This window comes from Lonchura striata, chromosome 4 (genome assembly GCF_050655825.1).
Source record: "Lonchura striata isolate lonStrDom1 chromosome 4, ASM5065582v1, whole genome shotgun sequence".
In the NCBI taxonomy this organism is placed as follows: domain Eukaryota; kingdom Metazoa; phylum Chordata; class Aves; order Passeriformes; family Estrildidae; genus Lonchura; species Lonchura striata.
The window spans coordinates 57,953,822-57,974,587 of NC_140706.1; the positions used below are offsets into that span (position 1 = coordinate 57,953,822).

Here is a 20,766-nt window from a genome sequence, read left to right on the forward strand (position 1 = left end):
CTGACCTCTGACAGTAACAGGGCAGAAAGGAAGGAGCAGATTTCATCCACCAGGCGTGGCTTTGGTCCAGACATGCCTTTGCTGACCTACTTGCCCAGAGCTGACACCTTCCCCATCACTTGGATGGCTTTCACTTATGGGACACTCATGGAGCCCCAGTGGGGAACATCTATAGAGTTAATCTTGCCATTCTGAGGGGAGAAATAGAGGCAGCAACAAAGCCAGGCAGAGACTGAGGCAGGAGAAGAGTAAAACGGAGCTCTAGGTTTCCCACTCCATGTCAGCACATGAAGGGACACAGTTTGCCTAAACACAACCTAGTTCACTGGTGCTACACTAAATAACAACACACGAAGATTTAACCCAAAGTTTCCTAGATAACACACAACAACAACAACCTCAGAAGACTGGATCCTATTTCATCATGTGCTCACCCTTTGTCTTTCCCTGCTAACTCTACTTGCAGAGGCACTATATTTGATTCATAAAGAAATGGAGGAAGCAGCCATCAAAGCTCCTACCTTAATTGCAAAGGCAGTTTGTCAGCTGTCATCCTTCTCCTCCCTACATTCAGATCATTAAAAAAATACTCAATCCCCACTGTACATTTGATACTGAGCAATCTCTCACATTAGTTATTCTACACCTTGTACACAGGGCAAATTAACACTTTGGGGTGTAATACTAACATACTGCCTTTCTGACAAGGCATCACTATTCCTCTTTGTTCTATGTGCAACAAAGGCTGTGGAGGGGTACCAGGTAATGACTACTGCTTTACTACTGAGACTACTGAGTCTCTGGAGGGAACAGCATATCCTCATGCAAATCTTAAATCACAGGGAAATACAATCTGCTGTGATAAGTTGAAACCAGTCTTCCCTAACCTGTTCCATGGCAATGTGTTGCTTCTGAAATGAAAAGCCTAATTTAGAGTGGAATAGCTCTAATTTGGAGTATATTCTGCTTCATAGGGTAGATCCTAAGCCCTGATGTCAATCTTTCCGTGAGTTTAATAGCTCACCCCATAAAAAGTATTCAATTGCTGCATTTAGAAGCGTCACAGTTTTGTTTAGAAAAATCAAATATGGACACACTGAGACTGCTGCCAGCAGAGTATCCAAGAACCTCAACAGAGAGACTCAGGCAAGAGAGGTCCCTTTATTCAGACAGGTGGTCTTGGAGTTTCATAGAAACCAAACACCACACAGTCTTTCCAAGCTGTGGCAGCAGGCAGGTGGCCACCTGAGGGATGGGGACCACCCCAGGGGCTGTAAGCTCTTGTTTCCCCTCTGGACAGGGTGCCTTGTCATTGCTCAGCCACATCTGCTCTCCTGCAGCCCATGCTTGAGGCAACAAAGATGGTCTTAGCCCTTAAGTCAAACTCTGTGTTTCAGCAAATTGATGCCTTCTGCTGCTCTCTCAATACAACACTGTGGGTTGAAAGCATACATTTCCATACCTGCTTTATTATTTTGAGAGGTGTGCTACAATAAGCTTTGGCCTGCTCAAACAGAAAACCTACATATGGCACTGTTATTCACCACTCAGCTCTCTACAACTGCTAATGAAAAGCGCACTTCTCATATTATCATGGCTGTAGGACCTTAACTGCATGTAACAAATTTGGCTTCTACAGAAAACAAATTCTCAGGTACACAACTTTTTGTAGCTCTGAATTTCCCACTTGGCACATATTGCTTGTCATCTCAAGTGACTGGCTTTCTACCCTCAAAAATTCAGTCTAAATGGCTTGCCTGTAATTTGCCTTCGTAACTTTGGAAGCTTATAAATTAGTATTTTTCTACCATCAAACATCAAATTACCCAAAACAATAGTTTCCTACCTCCTTGGTGATACAATACTGTATTTAAGGCACTTAACAAATGCCACCAGTTACGTGGACCTAGGTCAGTCGAAGCACACTGCTGTGTGATTACAAGCATAAACCTCTGTAAAGAGGAGCTGTAAGCCAGCAATAGTGCTTCACTCCTCTGGTGTGCCTTCTCTAATGGGGGTTCCCAAGTGTTTTCCAAAAGACAGTATGTCACTGTTATGCTGTACAACATGGGAGACATTATTAGGCTATTTTTAACCTAAGCACAAACCTGACACAGAGAACTATTTTTCATATCTTTATCAGCTCAGTCTCATATGATGCACATGGTCTGCTTTACTTGCCCTTGAGCAACAAGAGACAAGCTCAAGGCTGTCCCAGTCTCCACAATAAATCTCTACTGAAATAACAAGTGCAAATTTATCAGGATACATACTGTAAGGGACACACTCATACTGCACTTCCAGGTACTTGTACGTCCCGGGGCATGGGTCTGGAAACACATCAGGGCCAGCAACAACCGCACACTGGGTCCGATTACTGCATCTGGAAAGCAACAGAGATGAGAGTCAGAACACAGCCCAGACAGAAGGACAGGACGAGAAGCTGAGCGGCCCCTGCAGTGACATAAACATGCAGGAGCCATGAGTTCAGCATCACCTCGGGGAGCTCAGAAGTGAGCACACAGAAGCTGATGGCAAACACCAACATCTTCATCAGCCTATCGCCAAAAGAGAAGAGGCATGGTGGCACAACCCTTCCCCTCCAGGAGGTATTTCTTTAACACCAGCATCCCAACCAAACAAAATGCAAGGACTAAACCAACAACAGTGGCAAGAAATAATCATTGCATGTTTTATAGCAGACATAACAATATGTTTTGCAGCATTTTTATGAAGTGTTCCCACAAAACCAGTTATCTTGTATAATACTGCTTAAGCCAAAGCAAAAACTAGAAGCAACAACACTTGAGTAGAAGAAAAAAAAAATCACCAAATAAGCTGTCTAACAGCCAAAATAATGTTTTCATACAAGGCCTGTTAGGAAAACTTCCCAGTCTGATCATTCACAAGACTTTTATGCCTTGCATTAGGCATAAATGGCTAAGTTTTGCTCCATTATTCTGCCCAGCATGGATGCATCTCCTGAAATAAGGTACTTTTATCCAAGAAGCTTGTTCTCCATGAAGAAGACACACAGAAGGAAATGAATCTCACTGCAGCAGTGAACATCTTTTCAGCTTAAGAGCACACACACAGAGGCTGGGTTCTGCAAGATGCTCCTCCTGAGACATATACAGGTCCATGGGTGACTGACTTATGTGTGTGTAGAAACCCACATTTGCCTCTGATTTCATGGGACAAACACGTCTAATGTACAACTGGTGATGCAAAAATATTTAGCAAACAGTGATTCTATAGAGAAAAATTTTCTGCTTCTTTGTTAAAAGAAAAAAAATATTAATTGTCTTTGATTTTTCTGGTTTTTGCATACCAGAAAGAGACCTCCTAAGGGCTAGACAACTGCATTTATTTTCTTTAGGATTCTGCCTCCTCTGATGTGAAATGGGACCCCGACCTTCCTGCTCTTCTGGCAGAAGCTGTAACATCCAGCACAGAATTAATTTATGTCTGCAGTAGAAATGCTTCATGTTCACCTGAAGCTACAGTTTGGCAGCATTAATGCAGATTTTATTTGAGCCTATAAATTAAAATTGATTCATTAGCAACTTGCCTTAAGCTCCATAATTTCTTTAATTTTATGGAAAGAATAATAAGAGTGGATATGCTTGCTCATCAGGCTGGATATGAGATAATCCAGAGGGCTGGGACATTCTCATGTTTTCTAGCTGAAAGACAGTAGTTATCACAGCAAGTGACTAGTTTTGTTATACAGAGAGAAAAATAATTTTCTTAACAAAAAAGGTAACTGTCCTCACCCATGCTGGGATATCACAGGTAGCTCAGACCATGCAAATGGGCAGTTTTCCAGGAGAGGCTTTGAGCATCATCCAAAATTTCACTTTCAACAAAAATCCTTTACTGGGCTCAATGTGCCTTTCAAAAAGCAATTTCTCTGGTCTAATCAATAGTCTTCCTGGCTGAAGGGACATCACCGGCCACATTACCCAGAATAACAGCAAAGGGTCAAAGATACCTTTCAAAATCAGGAGTAAATATCTAGAATTATGAGGAATTGGAGGTGGGGGGGAGGAGCAAACAGAATTACGGTTCATTTGTGTTGTGTTTTCTTTCTGTTTGCAAGGAAGTATTTGCTTTGCTTTGACTGGTCAAGCATTTGCTTATGGCTCTTTCTTTTTAATGCAATAATTTGGACACATATAACAGAAGTAAAACACAACCTGGAAAGTTGCCTGTGAGCAGCACAGTTTTAACCTGCTCAAATGCATGCTACCTTCTGCAATATCACCAAAGAGACTAAAAGCTTCATGATACAAGGGTTTGAATGGGGAATGCAGGATGCACAGAAATGCATTTCCCCCCAACTCTAGGACATCCTGAAGTCCCCCTACACTTTCCTGGAATGGGAGATGGCAAAGCCCACCAAATACCGGAACTTTCAAAGAAGGTGAGATCAAATTATCAGTGCTACTTTTAGAGAGGAAACACAGAACACCAAATTAAAAACTCAAAATCACAAATACTACATGGTGTCAGTACCTCAAAAAATTAACTAAAAAGAGGGTTCCTATTAAAAACAAACAAATACAAAAACCCAAAACAAATTAAAAAAACCAAAATGAAAACCGTAAGAACTCAACCTCCTCTCTTTTTCATACTTCTTTCCTGTGGGGAGCAAAATGGAATCTGGCACTTGGCATTTTGAGCTTCCTTTTATCATCCCAGGGTGAAATACACAGGTTTCTTATTCCAGTATGCTTAAGGTATGACAGCAATTTACACTAAAAACCATAGGAAAAAACCTAATACATCTTCAATGAACTATTACTGTCAGACATCAGGCTATGGAAATTTTAAGGGGAGAAAGAGGTAAAAAACACTCATTAAAGCTCTGGTTGCTCTGCTTTTGCTCATGCATTTTATCCCTTTTACAAGGGCTTCTTGGTCCCTTCAGCTTTGTCATATTTCTTTCCAGACAGATTAAAGGCTCAGGTGACACTAAGTGACATGCAAAAAGTGACACAGGAAAGGAAATGTGTAAAAGATGATGAATCTGTAGCCTTGAAAATGACAGGGAGAAAAACCATAATATATTCATGCCATACTCCATTTTCAGCAAACCAGGCCATGAGCTCTTCCTTGTAAATCACAGGATTTTACATGGAATCTTGGGATTCCTTGGCACCTGGGTCTTGGCAATACTTGCCCCAAACTCCTGCAAGTTGTGAGGCTCAGTGCTGGGTGCTGACTTTTCCAGTAAATGCAGCAAGGATCTTTTTTTTTTTTTCTTTTAATTCTTGTTTTTTGTCTGTCATGTCTTCTCTGCCACTGCCCACCTCAATCCATTCCCCCTCCCTTTTTCTTTCCATTTTTCTCTCTTTTCTTGAAGGAAGATCTTTGTCAGCTACTGGAGGTACAGTTTGCAATGACAACCAGCACTCCAGCAGCTGATACGGAGCTGGTAAGTACGACTCTGTCTCCTCTACTGGGCAATCACAGAAACACCTCCCTTAGCTATACAGTAGCTCTGCATCACACTGGATTCCTCTCCAGTAGTGCAGGAACCACTTGCATTGCTGGCTATAGCATAACTTTAGCACAACCCCAGAAAAATACAGTCACCTTTTTCACACACATCTATATCTCTTATTACTACCTTTACACAAGCACCTCTTATTTCTAGCACTGATTCATCGACTCCTCCAAAGAAAACCACTTCCTTCCCCATCATTGCCCTCATGCTACTTTTCCACAGAAATCCCTGGCCTCTTTGGGGTATTTCCTCATTCTCCATATGTTCTGATGCCAAGCAAACAAGAGAACTGTGAGAGGACTCTGGGAATTTTAGAGGACCAGACAGAAAATTCTATGCTATTAAAGAAACAGAATTTTAAAGGCAAATGTTCTGGAAACACAGGAAAATTGAAGTAGCCCCTCAAGTGGTTTTAATTCACCTTGTTGTTGTTATGAAATCTGACAAGAAATTTATAGTCATCTTTTTGTGTGTGTTGGTTTGTTTCATTTTGCAGCCCTTATTTCTATCTGCCATCATTCTCCTTTCCCTGTTATGCCCTGAAGTGCAAGGTGGGCACATGAGTAAAGATACTACTTCTCACAGACCCTTCCCATAATTGCTGCTGGGATCTGTGGACACATTGCTTGAACCAAGAGTGTCCACTGAGCTCAGCAAGACCAACCAAGAGGCCAGAAACCAAAGCAAAACCCAAGATTAGCATTTTCAGCCCAATTTGAGACACCAATGCCTGTCCCTGTATCTTCAAGAAAAGAGAATACTCCAAACCCTTCTAAAAGTCAGTCCAAGGTACTTGGCAGCCTTTAAGCATCATCATCTCATACACATAAGTTCATGTTATTAGCATCTATGTTTTGGAGAGGAAAAATCACTCTACTGGAAAAAAGTGTAAAGTGTTGCAGTTGCAAGATTATAAAACAAAAACAAACAAAAAAAACCCACCAAAAAACTAACAGAAAGAAAAAAAAGAAAAGGGGGGGGGGGGGTCCCTATACATTCTTTCCAGCTGCATTTATTCCTTCTTGTTAAGTTCCCCATTTTGTCTTTCTACCTGGATATGTGGAAAAGTATTTTATCTAGAAGCAAGGTGTCAATCCAGTATAACAAATACTCTGTAACAGAAAACATGGATTATTTTTGCAGAACGTCTCCCAGTTCCAGTGGAAAACTACTTTCAGGAGTACTAATATGAAACAGTAACAGTATTTTATATGTCATTTGTTTTGCATTTATAGCAGTGGGACTGAAGGAAACATTTGAGTTCAGAACCAGCTGCAGGGCTCAACTCTGCTTACAGCTCTGTTCAGACTTTAACTAAAAGCAACACCAAAACTTCATTCCCCTTCAGCAAACTGCCATTTCTTCTCCCTGGAAAAATTTTAATGATTTTTAAGTGAAAAGGTCATCTTGTGATAGCAAAGCAGAAACACTTTAGATGTAAACAGCTGCTTATTCCTGCTGTGATATCTTTAATTTTTTTTTTTTTTTTTTTTTTTTTTTTTTTATGCTGACATTGTTAATATAATCAGCAAGAGACAATGAAAGGAAAAAAAATAGTTTGGCAGTCTATTTTCAGGATTTCCAGAAACTTGTAAAGCACAGACATACTAACATCATCAGGCTAGACATGTCTGGGGCAATGTTTGCCAGAAGAAAAATGCAAAGGCAGCATAAAATAAAAGATCAATCCCAAACAGAAGCCTTTCAGCATTAATCATCGCAGGTGCAATACCATCAAGTCCTCCAACTCCCCACCTAGGAGGGGACCAGACAACATAAACAGATGCCTAAACCATGGAGGCAGGCACCTGTCATGCTAGGGACATCAGGAGAAGAGTAACAAGAATCCATGCACAGCTCCACAACAAGCCTAGAGGCTCAAACATTGATTTCATCCCAACACACCCTCCTCCTCCTCCTCCTCCTCATCCTCCAGAGACAAGCCCTCCAGAGATGAAGAAACAATTTCTGCAATGCCAGAACCTCTTGTGAACATGGCACAGTGGAAGCTACTACTTGGGGAAACCATCTGCCTCTTCTGAGTCTTCAGATTTTCAGAGTCCAAACTGCGTGTTGAACACCCCCAGAATGGGAAAACTTCACATCCATGAACTTAGATTTGTAGAGCACGTACTGAGCTGCCATATCCAGCCCATGCTCTGCTAACACACTCCGCTCATAGCTGGTGCTACCCTCCATGTACAGCAGCTTCCGACAAGGGATCCTTAATGGCCATGTATGCCAACCAAACCACTCACCTGTGTTTCATGAGCACTGGCTGCCAAAAAAACAAGGCACTCTTTTCTCTCTGCCCTCAGCTGAAACACCTACTCTATGCAGACTTTTTTTCTGTAAAGACAAGGCAGCCACTGTGTGCCCAGGCATGCTAATATAGTCAAGACATCAATATCTAAGCCTCTTCCTCAAGGTCTATTATGCTTTTCTAATGGTTTTACAGTAACGGACAGACTTAATTCATTATCCTTCATGACAATGCTGCAAGACATCCTTTTCCTTCCCTGGAACACAAAAATCTCCTCTCTGGATGAGTGCTTTAAGAAAGAGGCTGTCATGGCAAATAAGTCGGCCAGGAGTGTTTTCTCCCCTGTCAATATATGATATTTCCAAATCAGCCCTTTAGGAAGAGACAGGAGAGGGAAAAAAAAAAAAAAAAAAAAAAAGCCCTGGAGAAAGTAAACAAGAAGCAAAGAAAAAGATCACTACAAAGTGGAGCTCACATGATGGATTGGAAATAAGGGGGAAAGGAAAAAAAAACAATGCAAGCAGAAAATGGAGGCAGTGGAGATGGGAGAGGGGAGAACAGAACTGTAAGCCTCGAGAAAAGACTTGGGTTCAGCACGTTTGCTTTCAGCAATGTGCTGCACAAAAGTGAAGCTAAATCCTCCTGCTCAGCTTCCAGAAACAAAGAATTCCTCAACAGAATCTTTTCCTGCCTCTAAAACCTTAAAAGCAAAGCATCTAATGACAGGGAGATGAAAATCCAGTTTCTCTAGCATTTTTTTTCATTATGAATGGGCCTTTTTATTGATCTTTCAGAGCACTGAGAGGCTGGCTTTCCAACCTCTGCTGCAACATAATTATCTGCGGTGTTTAATGCTAGCACAGACGAGTCCCACTACACAGTGCATTTTGTTGTTTTATTGACAGGTTTTAATTATCCAGGTGCTAGAGCTGTCAGATAGGCTGCTTCTTATGTGATCAAACTAATACAGGATGAGGCAGAGCACTCTAATTGCAGCCTCACCTAGTGCCTCTGTGCAGAAATGCCAATGAGATACATTTAAACTGCTATGATTATTGTAAAATCTTATAAAGTGTGATGGGAAAAACAGTCCTTTTTCTATATCTCCAACCAATTTAATTCCCCTTGTTACTATTTTATATTGAACAAAGGAAAATTGAAGGAAAACAAGCCTCCAAAACCCCAGCCAGCAAAACACCAGAAAAATTTTGCAGAGCCAAACCAAATATGAGCTGCAAAGGTCACCAAAGGGACTACCTTGATATGTTATGAAGAGCCTGGGAGCAAGAAGGAAAACAGGTCCTGGAAATAAATTAAATACCAGTTTTACAGAATAAAAACCAAAAAAGTAATTGCACTGTTTGAACTCATTGATAAGGCCCTTAAAATTTAACAGGCAGCATTTAATAGTAAATTCACAAGATTTAAGAGTTTTTAATAAAAATTTGGGGCACTCCTGAACATGGTTTATCTGCTGAGCTGCCAGAGACTCCCCAGCCCACTAATCTGAGGTCTAGGGCAGGACCTGCCAGCGGGGATGATGTGATTCACCTCCAAATGAGAGTTCCCCCAAGCAACAAAAGCTTTTTCCTCTGTGCTTTGTCATGTAGTATCTCTTACATTTTATAGTTTCCTTGGACTTCTTTTGCCCCATCTCCTTGCAATTAGCACAGTGAGGAGAGGAGGTGGAATCCCCAAAGGCAATGAATGTGTAGGGCAGCAGGCGAGCCTGCCAAGAGCCCCTTGCCCATGTGCCAGGGTGCAGCACCCCTGCAGCTACAGGCAACAAGCCTGGTGAAAGAGATTCTCATCTTTAAAGGAAGAACAACTGAACAACAATATGCCCCAGGACAACGGGTGTATTTGGACAAAAAGTCTGGGTCAGCATGGAAAACAGATCTGCACTGAGCACATCTCAAGCAGTCATGGGGTTGCTCCAGCTGCAGGGAGATGAGGAGACAAGCAAGGCCAGGTTTGCAATGCAGGCTAACATTACTGGAGGGTCCTCAGGGCTAATCACCACAACAGCCAGGCCTTAAGACTGCAAAGCTCATTTTTTAAAGCCCTACATCTGCCCTTTTACAGGTACTTTAGCTTTTCCAACTCCATAAACTTCTGTAGCAGCCTAATAAAAAACCACTTTACAAAACACTGTCGGGGTATCTGGAGAGGAGAGCCAACACCTAAAACAAACCAACCAATAAAAGGCTCATCAGTTTAGCCAGACTTAACACTAGTTAAAATAACTGTGAACAGAAAACAATCTGCTTTTTTTAATTTGGGCTAGGAGGTCAAATTAAAGGCTAAGGGAGATCTGGGCTGAATTTCATCTGGTGCTCCACATTACTTTGTCTTCATTGCTATTTTAACACAAATCAATGTGAGTTAAAGCCCATTTTTTCTTCTTTAGTGCAGCTACCCAGAGCTGGGATAGCCAGGGCAAGCTGAAATAGGTTATTTTCTTTACAAGAGCTCTAAAGTGTGTTCAGACCGTCAGTCTAGCATTACCTGCCTGTTCACTGAGCCTGCAGCACAGGGAACAATGCTCTGCCTGATACCAAGGTGCTGCAGCTCTGTAGCACTGTTGAGGTACAAACCTGCTACTCAGCACTGGCTGAGCAGGAAGCAAATTTGAACATGAACACTTAGAAACATTTTAAATATACTAAGAAAAAAGATCATAAATAAATATTCCACCCTATTTTCAAAGGAAGATCCAGTATTACTTTCACCATATCCCTCTTTGCTAATTGTCACTTTACTGCTGCCATTTACTGTCACCACCCAGTGCCCCCATCCCAGCCACTCAATTGCTGCAAGAGATAAAACTGAAATCAGAGAATATTGTCTCTAAAGGGGCTGAAGTAATCAGTATGCATGGGCTGGTATATTTAATGTATTAGCAGTTCACCTTTGCAAATAGGGTTAAAGAAAGGTTTGGGGCCAAAATAATTTGTACTGCACTCCATCTCAAATTTGACATAATAACTGAATGAAACAAAAATGAACACGTCCAAACAGCACAGAAGGTCAAGGCTGGGCAACTCCCTGATGAACTAAAGAGTGAACCAAAGGCACACAGGCAGTTCTGCTTCTATAACCCAGAGCAACATCTCTCCTCATTGCTCTTGCCAATAGCATGATACTGAGGTGATTTTTAAGAAAAGGTCGATAGATTTTAGCTTAGGTGGCAATTGGCCCTGAGCCTCTTGGCGAGGGGGGAGGGAGGCAGCAGAGTACAGCAAGCTGCCTGACCAAATGAAACACACGATCAACATGTGACAGGTTGCGACTTTAGCGCCATGGCTAATGCAGTTCAGACAAAAAGATAGTATTAGTGAGTAAAGAAACAGTCTCCAACAGCCTGCCACATCGTGTGCTATTAATACAGAATCTGTTCATGGCCCCTGATTTTGTACAGCACCTCGTGCAGGGGAGACTTGGCTCTCTCTGTGCCTCAGGCATTAAAGCAAGACAAATAATAATCAGAAACAAAATGAATTTTCTCAAAAAAAAAATCCTGAAATGAACGAAGTATGTTATTCAATATTCAAAAGTGATTTCTTTTTTTATTTTATTCCAACACAACCAATGCTGCCTCTTCGATCTTCAGCACAACGCTTGAATAAAGGCAGTCTGCACTTTGATTCCAAGCTCCAGAGGAATCACAGTGTCACAAAACCTTCATACGCTTCCCAGCTCTGCATTGCCCAACCAAAGCATATTCAGAAGCAAAGGGTAAGGGGGGAAAAAGAAAGCCAAATATCAAATGTATTGAAACCACAGTTTTGAAGTTGCTCAAAATATCTAAACAAAGCACTGAACACTTTGTGGCTGCATGTAGCAACACAGGAAGGGATGGAAGGAAGCATTTTTAAAAACATATGTCCAGCAGCTGCAGAGAGGGTTTCTTACACTGTGCTCAGCACTAGGCTGGGCTAAGTCTAATCACACACCTCTACCCTCTCACACCCCCATTCCTTCCACACTGGTCCTTTCTAGGGCAGTTTTCAGCACATCCATCCATCCATATGATAGTAAAAGGGTTTTAAAATCATGGGGATTTAGGGTTAACAGGAAAATAAGCTTAGTAGGCCCTGGAAAAATAAATACCTTAAGCACTTGAAGAACTAGTACTTGCTAGAACTGCACTATGTAGCTAGTACATGATAAATTATATAATTGTTAGATGTGATGATTGTTTAGTAATTAAATATAATTACTGTTTAATCATAAGAATAATCATGAGAAACTGTGGTCAGGGACCTAAGAAAGATCACGAGAAACTCATGTCAATGTATACAATAGAACAATATAAGTTTAATAATTAATGTGTAAGTTATATAACGATAGAATATAAAATATGTTCAGCTCGAAAGCCATGTTGGAGTCAGATTTGGGTTTGTACCCCGACTCCCAGAGCTCTCAATAAAAGCACCTGCATATAATCATATCCCGTGATTATGTGTTTTTCTGAACACTAACATTTTGGCGATCCAGATGGGACCCTGTGAGCGCTGCTGAGGACCCCGCAACCCGATCACGCTCCAGCCGGCACTGAGGGATTCTCGGGGAGCCCATCGGTGCCGCGACCCTCCGCCGCTCACAACGTCCCCTGGAGAGAGGGAAGGTACTTTTAATTTGGTGTAGAACCTGCCCATAAGACGCAGCGAAAGCTACGCTCGGTTGGGTTAAAGGAATTCCTGTGGTATTGCCTAGGCGCCGTCCGTTAGACATCGCAAAAGCGCTGCAGGTTCGGCATTCTGTGGTGTCTTGTAGCTGTAATATGGAGAAGCTTAAAGGTCTATTGGGCGGCAATGCCTCCATAACATGTTCTTCTCCTTTGGGGTGCTTATTAGCACATTGGAAACAAGGTAATTTTGGGCAAGACTTAGATAGGGGTAAGTTAATTCTTTACTGTAATACCTAGTGGCCAGAATATGTCTTGGAAGGTGGCCATTTTTCACCGCCGAATGGAACACTGCAACATAACACTATTTTGCAATTGATGTTGTTTTGTAAACGCAAAGGAAAATGGGATGAATATTGATTTTTCTACTTGCAAGATAAGCCAGAATGGCAGGTTGAATGTGGATTGATGGTAGTTAAGGCATCTACAAGTGATAAGTGTGAGGCTTGTGTGAAGGAGAAACGTTGTTTAGAACATTTTGCATTGAAAGAAAGTCTGAGTCGGAGAACGATACAGATGTTGATTTACAGGTAGCCCCCACAAAACCAAAAGAACCTAACCCTAGCATGCCTGCCCCTACCCCTACTTCATCACCTGCTTCACCCAATCCTATTTTGTCTAGTCCTATTTCACCCACTCAAACCCTCTCTCCCAATCCTCCTCTTCCACCATCACCTGACCCCTCTTCCCCTGGAGATGATATAAATTTAACTGTGTTGTATAGAAGGGGGGAGGATGAAAAGTAAAGGAGATAGCGAGAGTGGAGATGAAAGTGAATCTGCAATACCGGTATCTCACAGGACTCAGAATTGGTCAAAGCCTGCCCCAGTCTTGGCCAGAAAAGATCTGGGTAGACAGAAGCGGACTGTGATTGCCCCCTTACAACAGGGAATAGGAGCGGAGGGGCTGGTTTTTAAAGGTACCTTTTTCCCCTGCAGATTTAGTAATTTGGAAACAATCGGCTGGAACTTATAGGGAAAATCCTGATAAAGTGGCAAGGGTGGTAAAAATGATTATGAAAACTCAGAATCCAGATTGGGATGATAGACAAGTAATATTAGATACCCTAATGGGTTCTACAGAGAAAGAGATGGTACTTAAAGCAGCCAAGGAAAGGGCAAGGGAGGATATCAGAAACAGGCTTGTAATGGGAACCCTAGATGATAATTTTCCAACCGAGGATCCAGGGTGGGATCCTAATGCACCTGGGCATATGCAGAAGCTGAAGAAATATCAGGAGTGGGTCCAGATAGGCGTTCAAAATGCTGTACCTAAGACTATAAACTTGTCTAAATTGTATGAGATAAGGCAGGAGAAGAAAGAATCCCCTACTGCATTTTTGGAAAGGCTTAAGGAAGCAGCAAGAAAATACACAGATCTCCAAACAGATACACCACAAGCAAAGATTCAGCTCGCTCTCATTTTCCTGGGGCAGTCACAGGATGACATTAGGAGAAAACTGCAAAAACTAGAAGGGGAAGAATTAAGAAATCTGGACAAATTGCTTGAAGTAGCTTGGAAAATATATAATAATAGGGAAAAGGAAATAAGTAAAAGGCAACAACAAAACCTCTTGGCAGTAATACAAGGGAAAGGAAACCCAGACATCAGAGGGAGAGGCAGGGGACATGGGGGAACTGCTGTGCCAGAATTAGAATTTAACCAGTGCACTTTTTGCCTGCAAGAAGGTCACTGGAAGAACGAGTGTCCAAACCAGTTTTACCAAGGCAACCAGCCAAGCCAAGATCAAGATATTGCAAAATTAATGGTGGTGGGACAATACAGCAGCTGTCTAGAAAATAGCAAGGAACCTTTCGTGACCATACAGGTAGGTGATAGAGCAGTAAAATTCCTGGTGGATATGGGGGCCACATATTCTGTACTGAATGATTTGCAAGGACAAATTGGGGACAAACAAACAACAATAGTTGGGGCCACACGGAAGGAGGAAAATCGGCCATTCCTACAACCCTTAGGTCTGTGTTTTGGAAATAAGGTCCTGACGCATGAATTCCTGTATGTGCCTGAGTGTGCAATTCCCCTTTTAGGTAGAGATTTATTGGCAAAACTTGATGCAGTGATAACCTTTGAGAATGGGGAGCTTTTAATGAAAATACCTGAATCAAAGACAGGAAAAAATTTAATGATTAAGGAAAAACCAGCTCCCTCTATTCCTAGGTAAGTAGAAGATGCAGTAATTCCTTCAGTATGGGAAACAGATATACCTGGGAAATCTAAATTAGCACAACCAGTACATGTTGAATTAAAGGAAGGGGCAAAACCAGTACAAGTTAAACAGTATCCTATAAAACCAGAAGCACGGCAGGGAATAGTAAAAATAGTTGATAAATTCTTGAAATACCAAATTTTAGAAGAATGTGAACAGAATATAATACACTTATATTTCCAGTGAGGAAACCCAATGATGAATATAGACTAGTGCAGGATTTAAGAGCAATAAATTAAATAATTAAGGACATTCATCCAGTGGTTGCCAATCCTTACACATTGTTAACATCCGTGAAAGAGACATATAAATGGTTTACAGTAATTTATCTAAAAGATGCCTTTTTCTGCATAGCCCTTGACAAAGAAAGTAGGAACCTGTTTGCCTTTGAGTGGGAAAATCCAGGAAATGGAAGAAAGATCCAGTTCACCTGGACACGGTCCCACAAGGATTCAAGAACAGTCCCACTCTATTCAGAAACCAACTGGCAAAGGAGCTGCAGACCTGGACGACAAGAGGGAAAGTACTGAGAGAACAACACCTGCTGCTACAGTATGCTGACAATGTACTGATAGCCACAGAGGAGAAAACAACCTGCATAAAGGTAACAATTGAGATTTTAAATTCACTGGGAATGGCAGGATATAAGGTATCTAAAGAAAAAGCACAAATTGCCCAACAGACTTTGATTTACCTGGGATGTGAAATCTCACAAGGGCAGCAAAAACTGGGTACTAACCGTATTCAAGCTATTTGTGCCATTTCAGAGCCCCAGAATCTACACAAGCTGCGAGTCTTCCTTGGGATGACAGGGTGGTGCCTCCTGTGGATCATGGACTATGGACTAATTGCAAAACCCCTGTATGAGGCCCAGAAGACGCAGCCATTTACCTGGGGCAAACCACAGAAGGAGGCTTTCCTCAAACTAAAGGAGGCCTTGACAACTGCTCCTGCATTGGGGTTACCTGATTTGTCCAAAAATTTTCAGCTGTTTGTATATGAAAGGATGCATCTGGCATTGGGAGTCTTAACCCAACGTTTGGGAAGCTGGAAAAGGCAGTGGGCTACTTTTCCAAACAACTTGACAACGTCAGTGCTGGATGGCCTTCATGTCTGTGGGCAGTCGCAGCCACTGTGATCCTGATACAAGAAGCCAGGAAGCTCACCATGGGAAGGCACAGAGATGTCTATGTACCACATATGGTAACTACTGTGTTGGAGCAGAAGGGGGGCCATTGGCTCTCCCCGAGTTGAATGATGAAATTCCAGGTAATCTTAACGGAGCAGGATGATGTAACATTAAAAAAAAACTAACCTTTTGAACCCAGCCTTGTTCCTAGGTACAACATCTGAAGAAAGCCCATTGGAACACAATTGCATAATAGTAATAGAACACAGCTGTGCGGCTAGAGCAGATCTGAAAGATGTCCCCCTAGAACAGCCAGACTGGGAGCTGTTCACAGATGGAAGCAGTTTCATGGAGAACAGAATCAGACACACTGGATATGCGGTAACAACAATCAGTACAGTGGTAGAGGCAAAAGCATTGCCACCAAATACATCCGCCCAGAAGGCAGAACTGGTTGCTTTAATCAGAGCATTAGAATTAAGTGAAGGGAAAAAGGCGAACATATGGACTGATTCAAAATATGCATTTGGAGTAGTGCATGTGCATGGGGCCCTATGGAAAGAACGGGGCCTGTTTTCGTCTCAAGAGATGCACATTAAACATCAAGATGCAGTTCTGCAGCTGATAGGAGCAGTACAAAAACCTGAACAAGTGTCAATTATGCACTGTAAAGCACATCAATCAGGAAACTCCAAAATTTGTGAGGGAAATTGAAAGGCAGATTGGACAGCTCGACAAGCTGCTCAAAAGGTGCAAACAACAATGGCTGTGGTCCCTTTAAAACTTAATGTATCTCAATTCAATTTACCTCCACAGACGAAATATTCAGCAGAAGATCAGAAATTGGGACATTTACTGAATGCGCAGAAGAATCCAGAAGGGTGGTATGTAACTACACATATGGTCAGATAGTGGTACCCCCCTTGGTAATGAGGTTCTACAAATTAAACATAATGAATGTCACTGGGGTGCAGAGGCATTGGTAAAATTTCTAAAACGTTATTTGGTCTCAGTACGAATGTTAACAATGGCAAAATCAATAATGTCAAAGTGTGAGATTTGCTTGAAAAATAACCCAGTAGCTAGACGACAGGCACAACTAGGAAGGGTTCGGATAGGGATAGAACTGGGAGATTATTGACAGGTAGATTTTGCAGAATTACCAAGAACTCGAGGATACAAATATTTGTTAGTAGGGGTTGATACATTTTCTGGATGGCCAGAAGCCCTTCCCTGTTGCACGAACCAAGCAAAAGAAACAGTTAAGTGGTTACTACAAGAAAACATTCCCAGATCCGGGGTGCCTCTAGGGATATCATCAGATAGGGGACCCCATTTCATAGCCACGGTGGTAAAAGAAGTAAGTAGGTTGCTGGGAATAACTTGGGACCTCCACACACCATGGAGACCCCAGTCAAGTGGACAGGTGGAGACGATGAATCAGACACTAAAAAGGCAGATGAGTAAAATATGTCAAGAAGACAAACTGCAGTGGCCACATGCTTTACCAATAGCATTACTGAGAATCCAGATAAAGCCTAGGAGTGGGACGTCAGTCAGTCCTTATGAGATATTGTATGGGAAACCATACGAATCTCCTGGACCCAATCCAAATATACACGTCACGGGAAAACAGGAAGTATATAACTATGTTCTGTCTCTTGGGAAAACTTTAGCACGACTTTGGAGTGCCCTCGTGTGGAATAGGCCGCTGACTCTCGAGAATCCTGTTCATGACATACATCCAGGAGACGAGGTGCACATTAAGAATTGGAATGAAGAACCACTGAAAGAAAAGTGGACTGGACCCCATCACGTACTACTGACCACCTTTACAGCAGTCAAGATAGCTGGAGTAGACTCCTGGATACACTACACTCAAGTGAAGAAAGCCCATCCCGGACTGCAGACTGTGTAAACTGTGGGACCAACAAAGCTGCAAATAAGATGTGTTTAATTGTTTCAGGAATGTTACCAATAATTGTAGCAATGCTCATTTCATGGTCCTTGGGATGTGGAATGCAAAAAGATCAATTAACTACTCTTCATTCTAGAATGAAGAGAGAGGTGCAGGCAGAAACACAGGTGATAAAGGTTTCCAATGCAATTCGAGCTGAGAATGTAATGATTGGATTAGTTAAAGATTTTGCCAAAATGCAGAAAACTAGCAGAATAACTGCCTGTCTGCCAATACCTAAGGCAGCGGGAGACCCAATAAATTGGGGAATCATAACGACAAAACTGCCTGAAATCCAAAAGAACAAAACAATTACATGCAAATAGTACCAGAATCAAGACAGGTAATCAAGGTAACCTGGAAAGTAATAGGACAATGGTTACATCCTTTGAGTCAAAGAGACTGTCTTCAAAATTATGGCACAATAGGATATCCAATAGAATGGGTGGGGGGCATCCCAAATCAATGGCAATGCTACTTAGCACATTATAAAAAGGCTACAGAAAATGTTACAGAAACCACTCTGGTGTGGAAGTGCGAGGCAAAAGATCACAAAGGTCAAATAGAGCCTTGGGACAGTGCTTGGTCTCTGAGTATATTTCAAAAATTCCAGTACATGGATACCACTCCTTGGTGCATTACATGGGAAGGTTCAGAAAATGAAACAGATACAGCAGTAGTGAACACTTGCTGCATCTCTCCCTCGAATCCTCAGGGATAGAACCCCTGTGGAGCCTGGCCAGCTGGGCAGTGGGGTGAGGCGGGCAGAGGGAAGGAACTTCTTCTTGGATCCTGGGGGGCTTTGAGAAACTCCCACGTGAGTCCAAAGACGAGCTGGTCCCACAAGCAAAGGAAAGAGGTGCTCTCCCTCAAGATTAGTTCCAAAGTTTAATGAGAGCCTGGAGAGTTCCCAGGCCACATGTAGCTTCGAAGGACCTCCCAAGAAAGAGAGAGAGCCCTGCCCAGAGCAGCCAGATATAGGGAAGGTGGGGAAAACCAAACAGCCAATGGGGGAAGGACATGAGAGTGGCTCTCGGGGGGCAAAGGAGGGGAAAATTGGGGTAGATTACACAGGTACAAAGAGGGGATATGGAGGGATAAACCAATATGAGGGGATATACATTGAAAACACAACTCAACAAACACTGACACTAGTAGTAGAACAAAGGCAGACAAAGTAAGTTGGTGGGCATGTAATAAAACTTATAATTGCACTTCTGATGACATAGAAATAAAACAAATTCCACCACTGGCAATAGCCTTACAAATTGGTTGTGCCTGCAGAGGTATCAAACACAGGGTAAAGTGAATTATAAAATACTTATTGGATGTACCAAGAGTACACTCTGAAGTCCAGGACAATTTGTATGAGCAACAAGTGATGGTACCTGGACAACCCATCTACCTGTAGATGGGAAAGTAAAAGAAATTACTTTAGGCCTCCCTACTTTGTGTCCAATTTGGAAAAAGTCCCCATTTAAGGAAAAAGATGAACTTCTGCAGATAAGAACAAGACAAGAAGTTCCAGATAATGAAAATCAAGATGAAACCTGGCAAGAATCCTCTAGTGGAGTGAAATTTGGGTGGGCCTTAGAGTCTTTGCTTGGTCCTATAGCAAACTATCAGAATAAAGAAATGTTGTACAAACTTACAGGTCATGTAGATAGACTGGCTAGGGTCACTAGGGAATGATTTAAAGAACTAAATGTACAGTTACGAGCCACCACAAAAATGACCTTACAGAATCGATTGGCCTTAGATTTGTTACTTCTGAAGGAGCATGGAGTGTGTGTATTTTTAAAGGGACAGATTGATCACTGCTGTATCCACATCCCAAATGTAACTGCAAATGTAGAATATGACATCAATCAGTTAAAAGAAATAGAGCATAAAGTACAAGAAGAGCAGAAAGATTTGACTATGAGCTGGTTAGACAAAGTCTTTAAAGGGTTAGGGTAGAATGTGAGTTCATGGATTAAGTCTATCATTGAGAGTGTAATAATCCTCTTAATTGTGTTCTTAGTAATTTGGTTAGTCTACAGTGTCCTAAAAGGAGAAATACAGAAGAGGACATCCTGGAACCAGAAAATAGTCAAGGCACTGACAAGGGATCGACACACATCATCCTCTGATCCTCCAGTCCATGACAACGTTCATGTCAATCCTGGATTTGAAGAACATCATGTATAAACTTAGAAAGAAAAGACTGTATCAAGTGAAAGTATTTGCACTTATGATGAAGTGAAAATACTTTCAAAGTGGGGAAAATGATAGTACAAGGGTTTTAAAATCATGGGGATTTAGGGTTAACAGGAAAATAAGCTTAGTAGGCCCTGGAAAAATAAATACCTTAAGCACATGAAGAACTAGTACTTGCTAGAACTTCATTATGTAGCTAGTACATGATAAATTATATAATTGTTAGATGTGATGATTGTTTAGCAATTAAATATAATTACTGTTTAATCATAAGAATAATCATGAGAAACTGTGGTCAGGGACCTAAGAAAGATCACGAGAAACTCATGTCAATGTATACAATAGAACAATATAAGTTTAATAATTAATGTGTAAGTTATATAACGATAGAATATAAAATATGTTCAGCTCGAAAGCCATATTGGAGTCAGATTTGGGTTTGTACCCCAACTCCCAGAGCTCTTAACAAAAGCACCTGCATATAATCATATCCCGTGATTATATGTGTTTCTGAATACTAATACATCCATCCATCTATCTATCCTAAGTTACATATGCCCACCAGCTCTTCTCCTTCCTCACCCTCTGGTCACCATCCTGAAAGGGACACGACTTGTTCATTACATACCTTATCCACCTTTAAAGCATATGTTTAAAAAAAACAGAGATTTGGCTAAAAAAACTCCCTTGAGAAAAGGTCTGATAGGAAAAGGTGTCTGAACATCTGCAGGACAACAGCTGGTAGGAACAGAGGAACAGGGCTTCTGCAAAACCTCAAGTTTTCTTTGT

The 20,766-nt window shown here is 41.7% G+C and overlaps 1 protein-coding gene across 26 annotated transcripts in view; it reads right to left on the reverse strand.

Moving 5' to 3' along the window:
- The window catches only part of ADGRL3 (adhesion G protein-coupled receptor L3), a 496,522-nt gene that overhangs the window by 205,036 nt on the left and 270,720 nt on the right, over positions 1-20,766 (reverse strand). For all 26 annotated transcript variants that reach the window (XM_085579188.1, XM_085579186.1, XM_077782989.2 and 23 more), the window contains one exon: positions 2,274-2,383. In XM_085579188.1, coding sequence (XP_085435314.1) covers positions 2,274-2,383 — 110 coding nt within the window. The remainder of the gene's footprint in view (positions 1-2,273; positions 2,384-20,766) is intronic.